Genomic DNA, 13,681 nt, shown 5'->3' on the forward strand with positions numbered 1-13,681 from the left:
GCTCTTGATCGCCACACCACTCAAATTTAAGGAAGCTAACCTCGTGGATTAAAGACGCTTGAGGAAGACCTACTTATAAAAACTGACAACAGAGCGAAATACGCGAAAGCAATCGATCTGTCATCGCTGTCATCTGTCATCAGTTCACGCTCTTGTCGGTTTTTTAATTCGAATTATGAACATTTTGAATATAGTAGATGCGGTGGAATGGGCCAATATGCTTGATAATAATATTGGATTATATAGGCGGCGACAAGACGGCGATATAAATTTTATACATATATTAAATGATGCAGACTTTTATACCCGTTTTAGGATGACTAAAACGTGTTTTTTATACGTTTTGAGCCAAATAGAGGATAACTTGACTTACGCAAGCGAAAGGTAAAATTTTGACTTATTCGAGTGTCATTGAATATATTTAGCACTTATCAGGTCTGAAAACCTTTTATCTAATGTTATCATGCTTTGTTTATTTCTTTTTTAGAAACTGCCCAGTTTTACCATGCAATCAATTGCTTGTTGCTTTGCGTTTCTACGCAACTGGAAGTTTCCACATAACAAATGGAGACTTTTTTAAAATTTCCCCATCTACGACCAGCAAAATCGTAAAAAATGTTTCTCGTGCCTTGGTAAGTTTAAGGCCTGTCCACATTAAATTACCAATAGGGGAAGAGGTGGAAGTAGTAAAAAGGGAGTTCCACGAAATAGCCGGATTCCCCAACGTAATAGGTGCAATTGATTGCACTCATGTCAAAATTCAATCCGTGGGTAAGTGCCAGACAAGCATATGTTTTAGTTTTGTCTGCATGTTTTTCTGTACTGTACCAATTAAGTATTGTGTTGACCATCTGATTTCTCCGAAAGGTGGACCAGAAGCTGAAACGTTCAGAAATAGGAAGGGCTACTTTTCCATTAACGTGCAGACCATTTCAGATGCCAGAATGAGAATAAGAGACATTGTAGCAAGATGGCCAGGATCTACACATGACTCCCTTATTTTTCAAGGCTGCCGAGCCAGAGCAATGTTCGAGACAGGGCAGTACCCAAATGGAGCACTTCTTGGAGATAGTATTTATTGCAATATATGAGACATTTGTATAGCAAGAAGAGATTGTTTAATTTATAAATGTACCTAACCTTCCATTTCCCAACCCTTATGGGTCAGTGAATGACCAACAACCAACTGAAAACATGACAAATGACTCTCCGAATAAGCTAATGGGAGAAGAGTTTGGAACGTTAAGAGAGTTAGAGCGAAGCATGTCAGTCCACCATTAATCGAGTTATCTGCATTTATCCCTTCTTTCAATATCTCTACAACCTTGTCAATTCTCATAAACATGCTTCCCAAATACACTCTCATTTACCTATTAAATATAAAGTACCCATTAATCATACACATTCATTTTAAAGTTAAGTTATTAAAAAGGTATTTGAATATTTAAACAATAAATATACTTTTAATGGATATCCGAATCCACGCTACTAGAAAAAGCTTTATTCTCTTTGTGGATGGATTTGGCAGTTAATTTACTGATTTTAAATCTATTTTTGCTGTCATGTCTCTCTAAGCTGTCGGCCAATGAAAATACATGCAGTTTTGTTAGGTTTTGATGAGCAAATATTAAATATTCAGTACTCGACGTAAAATGTGTTACAAGGATGAACTTTCAGGAAATTAAAAAAAAAAAAAACAAAGAAAAAACTGTTTTGTTAATGAAGGTTTTTTGAATCTAAACTCTTAACTGTAACCTTTGATAAAACTACAGAAAAAAACATCATCCACATAAAGATTCAGCATTAAAAAACTAGGCAGAAAGTTACAAGTTTTACTTAAATAATAGAATAGTTTACAGTTTATAGGAACATAGTATGTATAATTGATCACAACAGTAAGTAGCAACACCAATAAACCGGAGTGACCAATCACAGGCATCCGGAACGTTGGTGTTGGCAGCTCTCTATGCCTTGAAGGAGCGCATCTAGTGGAGTATCCTTGTTCATCAGAGCGTTTGGAGTGGGATTCGTAACCCTCGGCAACAGAGACTCGAAGATGTGGGCAACATGAAAGCAAACCAAAGAAAGATTAAAAAGTACACATAAAAGGCATTATTATTGATATTGGTCTGCGAAGCTAATGAACGATGACCAATAAACAAGAATCATAAATCATAAAGAAAATAGTTCCCACAAAGCAAAACTAGCAATTAATAGAATATAGGGAGAATTTAATATTGTTTACTGTGACATACATATATATGCACGTTATGAGAATATTGGAAACAACTGAAAATAACTTAAGAAAATTGTGACATACATATATACGCACATTATGAAAATATAGGAAATAATAAAAAAAACAAGAAAAAAATCCTTTAGTGCGGGAATACTTAGCGCGTGCACCATTCTCGAGTGCTCCAGCCGAACGTGGATTTACTTGATTTTAAGGACATTCTGCAAAAGAAAACAGTATAACATTATTACAAATGTATGTTTTATTTCATATTTTAGACATATCTGCTGACACCATATCGAAATCCGGAAACACCCAACCAGAACAACTACAACACAAAACATATAAAAACAAGGAACGTGGTAGAAAGACAATATGGATTGTGGAAAAGACGATTTCCGGTCTTATCCAATGGCCTACGACTAAACATCGACACCACGATGGCAGTTATAGTTGCATGTGGAGTTCTTCACAACATAAGCATCAATCGTGGGGAGGAATATCCACAAGATTGGATCCACGGTGTTGGTGATGAACCCAACAATGTGGCATTCAGGAACAATGCAGGGAACAACATCGCCCATTTAAATAGAGACGTTATTGCAAATAATATGTATGTACAAGCATTATAATATTAACAATTACCACTTTATAATTTCTTTGTAATTGCCTCCTGAGCTCTCCTCTCCAACTTCAATATATCCAGTTGGATTTCCCATCGGATTTCTGCTCGGGCTGCCTCTGCGACCTTCTGCTTCCTGGCATCACTAAGGATTTGCAGTTGTATATCCGATTGGGCTTCTTTTGAGACCCTCGCCGCATCGAGCATTTCCAGTTCGATTTCCCATCGGATTTCTGCTCGGGCTGCCTCTGCGACCTTCTGCTTCCTGGCATCACTAAGGATTTGCAGTTGTATTTCCGATTGGGCTTCTTTTGAGACCCTCGCCGCATCGAGCATTTCCAGTTGGAGTTTCAAGTGGGCAGTCTGCATACTCAGGAGGTCGCATTGCAAAAGAGACTGGACCTGTTTATTGTTATTAGTTAATTTTGTAGAACTCCATTTCAATTTTTATTTATTTTATATATTCAATAATTTGTTATCTAATGTATAAAAACAGTTTGATAATGCCTTCAGAGGGCGAAACAGCTGTAACGCATAATAATAATTACAAAGCAGAACTTGTTTATAATAAACTGTTTTTATACATTAGACTGGACCTTTTGCATTTGAAAGTTTTCAGTCTGGGTCTCTAATAACACTCTTTCCGTCGCAAGTTGGGTGGTAGCAACATTTTGCAGGTCACTAAAGAGCGAGTCCTTTGTTGATTTTCCCAAGCACAGTCGCCTCTTGAATGCCTTCCTTGGAACTACGGGTCGAACAGTTGATACCACTGGCATCACTGGACTTTCAGGAAGTGTGAAAACTGGATTTTCATCCTGAACAAAATATAAGAAGAATGTCAAGTTTTATAACCAGCCACAAGTAATTTAAAAACAAATAATGTGTAAACCTTTCAAAAGACCGTGTAATAAAATAACATTTTACACAAGTATCTATGGGAAAATGAAGAAATTAAAATATTTTGCAGATTAGTTATTTCAAGTTATTGATGGCCGAGCGGTAAGGCTCACGACTAGCAATCCGGAGGTCGCCTGTTCAAATCCTGGCGTGTGCGAGTAAATTTTATTTGTATTACTTTGTGTTATTCTACAAACTGTTCATTAAAAATAATAAATAGTATATTTGCAGTACATTACAGAGTGGAAGATACTCTCAGTATCACCTTGTTGTAACACCACCATTAAAGAATTGAAACATGGAATGAAATGGTTTTAGCCATGCTTGGTGACCAGATTTGAATACCCAAGTACTTACCCATCTTCCCCTTCCTTCCCTAATACCTTCAGTTTCACAACACACCCCAATTGGAGATGCCGCAGTCTCACCGCACTGACTCCGGGCAGTTGGGAGCAGTTGAGACACCAATGCGAACAATGCGATTATTGAGAATTAGGATAAATGAAATAAAAATTACCAATGTCCATTCCGCAGGCTCCACTGATTCCAGAGTCGGCTGCTCTACTTCCTCCCGGCTGGTGGATGCCTGTTGATCATCTTGGACGGCAGGACCATTGCAATCAAACCTTTCAAAATAGAATACAAATATGTATGTCACGTTAAATTATATTACAATTCTCTCTATATTCTGTTAATTGCTAGTTTTGCTCTGTGGGAACTATTTTCTTTATGATTTATGATTCTTGTTTATTGGTCAATAATGCCTTTTATGTGTACTTTTTAATCTTTCTTTGGTTTGCTTTCATGTTGCCCACATCTTCGAGTCTCTGTTGCCGAGGGTTACGAATCCCACTCCAAACGCTCTGATGAACAAGGATACTCCACTAGATGCGCTCCTTCACGGCATAGAGAGCTGCCAACACCAACGTTCCGGATGCCTGTGATTGGTCACTCCGGTTTATTGGTGTTGCTACTTACTGTTATGATCAATTATACATACTATGTTCCTATAAACTGTAAACTATTCTATTATTTATGTAAAACTTGTAACTTTCTGCCTAGTTTTTTAATGCTGAATCTTTATGTGGATGATGTTTTTTTCTGTAGTTTTATCAAAGGTTACAGATAAGAGTTTAGATTCAAAAAACCTTCATTAACAAAACAGTTTTTTCTTTGTTTTTTTTTTTTAATTTCTTGAAAATTCAACCTCGTAAGACATTTTACGTCGAGTACTGAATATTTAATATTTGCTCATCAAAACCTAACAAAACTGCATGTATTTTCATTGGTCGATAGTTTAGAGAGACATGACAGCAAAAATAGATTTAAAATCAGTAAATTAACTGCCAAATCCATCCACAAAGAGAATAAAGCTTTTTCTAGTAGCGTGGATTCATTTATTGCAATATATGAGACATTTGTATAGCAAGAAGAGATTGTTTAATTTATAAATGTACCTAACCTTCCATTTCCCAACCCTTATGGGTCAGTGAATGACCAACAACCAACTGAAAACATGAACAAGTCATAAGTAATGTGCGCTTTCCAGCTATTGTTGAACTACAATGACAATGCATTGACAAGCTTTTGGATTCCACTACGTAATGGTAGTACTAAAAGTGAGGGTTTATTTGAGTGCGCCAATTCTGGGTCTACTGCCATATACCGTAAACATAATGCATTCCTAATTGCTCCGGGTACTAATGCTGACTCAGTGGACATGTTCAGTCATCACCAAATACCAATTTAATTAAAAACAAGATATTTTAACTTACGAATTTACCATCCCGGAGGAACTTAATCCAATTGCTGCCTCAACCTTCAGCAGCACTGGATCTTCTATGTCTTGACTGGGCCCTCCACCAGTTCCAAATATTTGGCAACGAACACTTGCCCTCTGTGTTCGGGCATCTCGTTTCAAGTTGTCCCAAGCCTTTTTTAGAGCTGCTAGGGGTCTGCAATCATATATAAAATATTACGAGAAATCAATTGGGATGTATACAAATTCTAATTAACCAAACATTGCACCCTTCCTAGAAAGGTTACGCAGAGAGGACAATCTGTCAAACCACTTGCCTCGCCCACAATCACACCATATATCATACATACTCTTCTGTTATTCGGACTATTAACATAGCCCTACTCAAATATCAGTTTTTTTTTATCTTGCCGTGTCTTCCTCGGGCGTCCCCGACTTCTTCCACCATCCAAATTCGCGTAATAATATGCTCTCCTTACACTCCTTAGTTCGTTCATTCTACGTGCCGAAACCATATTTCTTAATCGAGCTTCAATGGCATTTGAAGAACACATTATTATATGAGATAATCAGTATGTAACTTACCGGTTAATTGAGTTGATGCTATTAAAACCGAGAACCACTTCGTTCCAAGCAGTTTCTTTTGATTTCAACAGTTTGGCGTAATTTGGGCCGCCTGTAGACCTAGACAAAATGACCCGCGACGAGGTAACTAAATCGACAAGTCGCATTTTCTCATTTGGGGTGAAATTTTTTGAGCGTTTTGCTTTGTCCATTTTGTATAGGTTATGATTTTGAATCTAAAGTTTCAACTGCATAAAACGTCAAACTTGACGTAAACAAAAAAGTTAAGTCAATTAACACCTTATTTTTTACATATTAAATACGTTTGTTTTAAAAATATGAAATGTCGGTTTATGTATTACACTATTTAAAGTAAATTATCTGTATAAATAATAAATACAATTAATTAATGCTTCGGTATTAATTTAAAATGTAAAGTTTCTAATTTGACGTCATTTTTTTGTCTATGTAAATAAACAGTGCTACACACGAGGTGTTATGATCAAAATGTTGGCTACAGGCGAAATGGAGCAAATCACTACGATCACTTAATTGAGCAGCGCCTGGCTCAGGCTCAGAATTCCTTTGATAATCCATCGAAATTGTTGGCCACAACGGCCGTAAGTCATGCAGGAATTTATAAATTAAATTGTAACAATTGTCCAGCGTTTTATATCGGGAAGACAACGCGCAATGTAAACATTAGGATTAAAGAACATCTTAGATGCCTAAATAGCAATGGCTTTTCAGAGTTTGCCAATCATCTTATTGAAACAGATCATACATTCAATAAAAGCACCGGTGCTAAGATTCTCCATAGAAATGACCATAGTAACAAATTGAATAATCTAGAAGCACTAGAAATAAAGAAAGCCATTAAAACCAAAAGTTTAATTCTGAATAATCAATTAGATTTGTCAAAAAGCCCAATACTGGGAATATTCCCTATAAACTGTAAAATTCCCAGTATCCCTTAATCACCTTACAATTATTAATGCCTATTCTCTATTATTATAATATTTATGTACACTAATTGTTTTCTTTTATTATATTGTTGTTTCATTTTGATTTTACTTTCTATCTCCCTCTGTATGTATATATAATGACACATTTTGTATTTTTGATTAGTTTAATTTTGTACCCTGACGATGCTCGAGTGTAGCGAAACCGGTCGGTCTTAAAATTAATAAAAAAAATCGTGGTTTTAAACAAAAAATATTGTTTTTATTTCATTAAAATGTCAAACCACAAAGTGATTGCTTTCTACGAAAAAAAAAAAAAAAAAAAAATACAATTAAAATTCGCTCACTTAACACAAACAAAAACACAGTGAAATTCACTGCGGCGGGTAAAAAACGTTTCACTGGACGATTGTGCTCCAAAATAATCACAGCCGAATTCAACATATGCGGGTTTCAATATGACACGAATGTTCGCGGGGAATGCAACGATAACACTGATACTCCTTGTCTTTGGGCCCGGATCAAGGAAAGGGGTCAAGGGGCAAAGGGGGGTGAAGGGTACACATTTAAGGCTATTCAATTTTAAACCTCACGCGCAACTAGTATATTAACTTTTTATTTACCTGAAGAGTAAATTATTTTCCTGCTTTCAGTTTTACTGGTTTGCAACAAACATGAATAATTATAAGCAAATACGAATGTACAATGTAGGTACATACTTACTTTATAAGTTTAGTAGGCAGGAGTGCCCGGGATCTCGGGATGAGGTTTGTCCAGGTCTCGGAGGTGCATACGTCTGCCCACCAACTCTGAAGAGAGGCCGGTTGAGGGAGACCCTTTCACCTCTTCAGCTGAACTCTCTCTATATATCGCATTGCACCGCAGTGGGAGAGACGGATTTATACGACCGGACACATTGACTTCCATATTCCTACCCATCCTTATACCCTTTTCATTCCCAAAATATCTTCTCCTTCGTTTCCTTAACTTCCCCAAAAATAAAAAGCCTTAAATTATTTTCTTAAGGGCTTCCTTTGGAAAGCTACTGTTTATATATTTAACCGTAGTTCTATTTTTTATTTAATTTGTATTATTTGTTGTGAACGTTGGGCCGGCTTTGTGCAGGTGCAATTGGAGCAGTCGAAAACATATTTCCAAACGATTGTGAGTTTTGTATTCAAACAAACAAAAATTAATTTATTATTTCAAAAAAAGCAAACACATTGTGATTTGACATTTTAAATAAATTAAATGAAAATAATCAGTTTTAGGTCATTTTATTGATAAATTTAATTGTCTTCCGGTTTCGGTATCTACGTTCGGTATCTGGACAGTTATAGATTCAATTATTTCAATGCACTCGGCTGAAAATTGGTTTTAAATTGCACGTGATATTCGGTCATTTGAATACATATATTAATACTCAGTTTCTTTGTTTTTTTTTGCGTGGGGAAAATTAGGCGAAAATCGACCGCTCTCCCCCTTAAGTTGTTTACACTCGAGGTTCGTTTTGGCGTGCCAGAAAAAAAGTTGCCTTTCATTTGTTTCGGGCTTCAGGCGAAAGTCGACCGAGACGCCTTCTCGTCGGCATAGAACCCGGGGTTCAATTCGGCGTGGAAAAACCGAAAACACGAGTTTGTATGAAAATGTTTACCAGTATATTCGTTCGGGGTAATTTGTCGACAAAAATTTGAGTAGCATCTGGCGGCGGAAACTGGAAGCGCTCAAGACGCGCCATACGAAAGTGCGCAGTGTTCTCTCCGGCCGCCGGGATTGCCCAACACGCAAAAAAATGATTTGCGGCCGAGAGCTTCCCGGCGAAAAAGAAAGTCACGTGGTCACGCAAAAACCACGCGGTATGCTTTTTTTATAAAATCTACACGCTCAACTTGATGATTGCATTCCGTAGCAAACACGCAGTCTGCCATTAAAATTATCGAAAAAATTCATCCTCCGAAGGTTTAGGAAAGTTAATCGGTCGTCCCACAGATGGCGTTCGGTTCAAAATGTCTCACAGTAACCGGCTAAAGTTTTGATATTTGCCATTTGAACCGAAAATGCCAACAATCGGGCTTTTGGTTAATCAGAGATAATAGCCGATCATAGACTAGCAGCGAAATGTTGTGAATTCAAAGAAACAATAAAAACTGTGTAGGTACTTATTGGCAGTATATTTTTAAAAATCGATAGTGCTTTTGAACGAAACAAAATAAAGTTTGGTAAAAATAATTTGACACGGATACCGTCGCCCCGCAGTGAAAAACTACATCAATAGCGTCACGCAAATTTATAAATTGTACCAAGTAGTAGTAGTTGTAGTTGTAGTAGTTGTAGGTGTAGTTGTAGTTGTAACTGTAGTTGTAATTGTAATTGTAGTTGTAGTTGTAATTGTAGTTGTAGTTGTAGTTGTAGTTGTAGTAGTAGTAGTGGTACCGTCGTCCCGTAGTGAAAAACTACATCAATAGCGTCACGCAAATTTATAAATTGTACCCAGAGCGCAGAAGTTGGATAAGGTTAGCCTGGGAGCCATTCATATTTAAAGTTTTTATCTCTTTATTTTTTAATGTGTAGGTACCTAATTGCGTTATGTATATATTTTTTCGGTAAATTTTTAATAGTAGGCAGGTACCTACACAGATGGTACCGGGTAGAGGTCCTAGGTAGGCAGGTACTGAGAGCGTGTTTTAGCCCGTTTTCTAGGTTAGGTCCGTAGTGTTGTTTTATAACGTATTTTAAATTTAAAAATAAAAAATTTTCCAATAAGAGTTTTTACATGTTGCGTGTTTATAGAGCAATGTTTTTTTCCAAAATAAAACTCGCTGGGACTTTTGAAGAATGTCGGTGACAAAAACCGTACATACGATATGGGTATCAAATTACGCGTCTCGACTTACAGAATCCGAATGGCTCGGTGAAAAAATGATCAGTTATCTCCTTGGCATTATTTTTTCTCAAAATATCCATTTCTTTCTAAACATACATATATTTTAATACATTTGTGGTCACACATTCATTGCTTCATTCACATGCAAACATATATATAACATTTTTTAAATTTTGCGTGTTAATTGATCAATTCTTTTTCCAAAATAACAACTTTTTAAGAATGTCGGTGACAAAAACCGTACATATGATATGGGTATCAAATTACGCGTCTCGACCTACACAACCCGAACGGCTCGGTGAAAAAATTGATCAGTTAGCTCCTTGGCTCTTTTTTTTCTCAAAATATTAATTTATTTTTTAAAAAATTGTAGTCCCACACCCTCGCCTCATCTACATTCAAATACTACACCACGCACCACATTTTTACCCATTAGTTGCCTGCAACGGGCAAAAAGCTAGTTATTATGAAAAGAGTTAATATATATAACTCAGTTAAGAGAGTCTTCATATTTGAGAACCATCGGTAAATAAAATAGAGGAGTTGTGCAATTTAGACGAAATAACAACACTCATGTCCAGGCGATCATCGCGAAGACAGGACCCAATTGATGTAATTAATTTAATTAATTTTTTGACAATTCTTTGATACTTGATATTATACTTCATAAAAAATGAATTTATATAATACATTAAGGAAAATTATTGTAGTAATTTATTTATTTTTCATAAAATCGATTACATTTTATGATTTTGACTGTCCAACTAGGAAGGAATCCCGTTTCAGGACAGTCAAATTTTCAAGTTATCCTAGACAGGTGGTCGGCAAAGTGCGGCTCTTTAGCTCCTTGAGTGCGGCTCTGGCACAAATATCCATGCCCAGCAGGTATCAGCAGGTTTCAGGAATTAAAAACAGCAGAGCGACCTTAGCATCCGCCAAAAATCCCCTTAATGCCACGATAACTGAGTTGACATTTTCTCCTTTTGGCATTGACATTGGTAACTTTGAAATACAATTTAAAAAACAAGGAAATATGGAGCTCTAAATTTCAACGTCTTTGTATTGGTTTTGAAATATTGGAGAATAACAAATAGTTCATAACACAAGTGGTCTACTTTGAAAGACCTGGAGAAGGAAGACATGGAATAGTATTCCTGACTCTTACGATCAGCTGAAAAAACTCGCGTTTGCTGTTCTTTCCCTTTTTGGTTCAACATATTCACGCGAACAATCTCTTTCCTATATCAAGAGTAAACTGAGAAGTCGTCTTTTTGATGAGAACCTGGAATCATGCCTAAAGATAAAAACAACAACAATAATAATAATTGGATAATTTGTAGAGCGCCGTTTTTGTGAAAAATCACCTCAAGGGCGCTGTACAATTTATTTCCTAGGATCTACATTTGTTATTTGTTATAATATACATATCTGACTTACTGCAATGACATTGTTCGCATTAAGTGTTTGTCAGATATGTTATAACATATAAATCTGACTTACTGCAACGACATTGTTCGCATTAAGTGTTTGTCAGATATGTTATAACATACAAATCTGACTTACTGCAATGACATTGTTCGCATTAAGTGTTTGTCAGATATGTTACAACATTCAAATCTGACTTACTGCAATGACATTGTTCGCATTAAGTGTTTGTCAGATATGTTATAACATATAAATCTGACTTACTACAACGACATTGTTCGCATTAAGTGTTTGTCAGATATGTTATAACAAACAAATCTGACTTACTGCAACGACATTGTTCGCATAAAGTGTTTGTCGGATATGTTATAACATACAAATCTGACTTACTGCAACGACATTGTTCGCATTAAGTGTTTGTCAGATATGTTATAACATAAAAATCTGACTTACTGCAACGACATTGTTCGCATTAAGTGTTTGTCAGATATGTTATAACATACAAATCTGACTTACTGCAATGACATTGTTCGCATTAAGTGTTTGTCAGATATGTTACAACATTCAAATCTGACTTACTGCAATGACATTGTTCGCATTAAGTGTTTGTCAGATATGTTATAACATATAAATCTGACTTACTGCAACGACATTGTTCGCATTAAGTGTTTGTCAGATATGTTATAACAAACAAATCTGACTTACTGCAACGACATTGTTCGCATAAAGTGTTTGTCGGATATGTTATAACATACAAATCTGACTTACTGCAACGACATTGTTCATATTAAGTGTTTGTCAGATATGTTATAACATAAAAATCTGACTTACTGCAATGAAATTGTTCGCATTAAGTGTTTGTTAGATATGTTATAACATACAAATCTGACTTACTGCAACGACATTGTTTGCATTAAGTGTTTGTCAGATATGTTATAACATACAAATCTGACTTACTGCAATGACATTGTTCGCATTAAGTGTTTGTCAGATATGTTATAACATACAAATCTGACTTACTGCAACGACATTGTTCGCATTAAGTGTTTGTCAGATATGTTATAACAAACAAATCTGACTAACTGCAACGACATTGTTCGCATTAAGTGTTTGTCAGATATGTTATAACATACAAATCTGACTTACTGCAATGACATTGTTCGCATTAAGTGTTTGTCAGATATGTTACAACATTCAAATCTGACTTACTGCAATGACATTGTTCGCATTAAGTGTTTTTCAGATATGTTATAACATACAAATCTGACTTACTGCAATGACATTGTTCGCATTAAGTGTTTGTTAGATATGTTATAACATACAAATCTGACTTACTGCAATGACATTGTCCGCATTAAGTGTTTGTCAGATATGTTATAACATACAAATCTGACTAACTGCAACGACATTGTTCGCATTAAGTGTTTGTCAGATATGTTATAGCATACATATCTGACTTACTGCAATGACATTGTTCGCATTAAGTGTTTGTCAGATATGTTATAACATACAAATCTGACTTACTGCAACGACATTGTTCGCATTAAGTGTTTGTCAGATATGTTATAACAAACAAATCTGACTTACTGCAACGACATTGTTCGCATAAAGTGTTTGTCAGATATGTTATAACATACAAATCTGACTTACTGCAACGACATTGTTTGCATTAAGTGTTTGTCAGATATGTTATAACATAAAAATCTGACTTACTGCAATGATATTGTTCGCATAAAGTGTTTGTCAGATATGTTATAACATACAAATCTGACTTACTGCAATGACATTGTTCGCATTAAGTGTTTGTCAGATATGTTATAACAAACATATATGACTTACTGCAATGACATTGTTCGCATTAAGTGTTTGTCAGATATGTTATAACATACAAATCTGACTTACTGCAACGACATTGTTCGCATTAAGTGTTTGTTAGATATGTTATAACATACAAATCTGACTTACTGCAATGACATTGTTCGCATTAAGTGTTTGTCAGATATGTTATAACAAACATATCTGACTTACTGCAATGACATTGTTCGCATTAAGTGTTTGTCAGATATGTTATAACATACAAATCTGACTTACTGCAATGACGTTGTTCGCATTAATTGTTTGTCAGATATGTTATAACATACAAATCTGACTTACTGCAACGACATTGTTCGCATTAAGTGTTTGTCAGATATGTTATAACATACAAATCTGACTTACTGCAACGACATTGTTCGCATTAAGTGTTTGTCAGATATGTTATAACATACAAATCTGACTTACTGCAACGACATTGTTCGCATAAAGTGTTTGTCAGATATGTTATAACAAACAA

At 35.6% G+C, this 13,681-nt stretch overlaps 1 protein-coding gene and 1 long non-coding RNA gene across 2 annotated transcripts in view; one reads left to right on the plus strand and one right to left on the minus strand.

Annotated features, from left to right (window-relative positions):
* The first annotated feature begins 206 nt into the window (after positions 1-206).
* LOC149414557 (uncharacterized) lies at positions 207-1,066 on the plus strand. Its single transcript, XR_016304113.1, has 3 exons — positions 207-384; positions 488-771; positions 868-1,066. It is a non-coding gene; the product is annotated as an uncharacterized LOC149414557 (long non-coding RNA).
* A 1,819-nt stretch (positions 1,067-2,885) lies between these two features.
* The window catches only part of LOC149414558 (uncharacterized), a 44,675-nt gene continuing 33,879 nt past the window's right edge, over positions 2,886-13,681 (minus strand). Inside the window, exons 9-13 of the mRNA XM_089644228.1 lie at positions 5,531-5,710; positions 4,273-4,381; positions 4,113-4,229; positions 3,455-3,673; positions 2,886-3,260 (exon numbers count right to left, since the gene is read on the minus strand). Of these exons, the coding sequence (XP_089500354.1) occupies positions 2,886-3,260; positions 3,455-3,673; positions 4,113-4,229; positions 4,273-4,381; positions 5,531-5,710 (1,000 nt within the window). The remainder of the gene's footprint in view (positions 3,261-3,454; positions 3,674-4,112; positions 4,230-4,272; positions 4,382-5,530; positions 5,711-13,681) is intronic.

Source organism: Hesperophylax consimilis, chromosome 20 (assembly GCF_061612785.1).
Source record: "Hesperophylax consimilis isolate HC1 chromosome 20, BYU_Hcon_1.0, whole genome shotgun sequence".
NCBI lineage: Eukaryota > Metazoa > Arthropoda > Insecta > Trichoptera > Limnephilidae > Hesperophylax > Hesperophylax consimilis.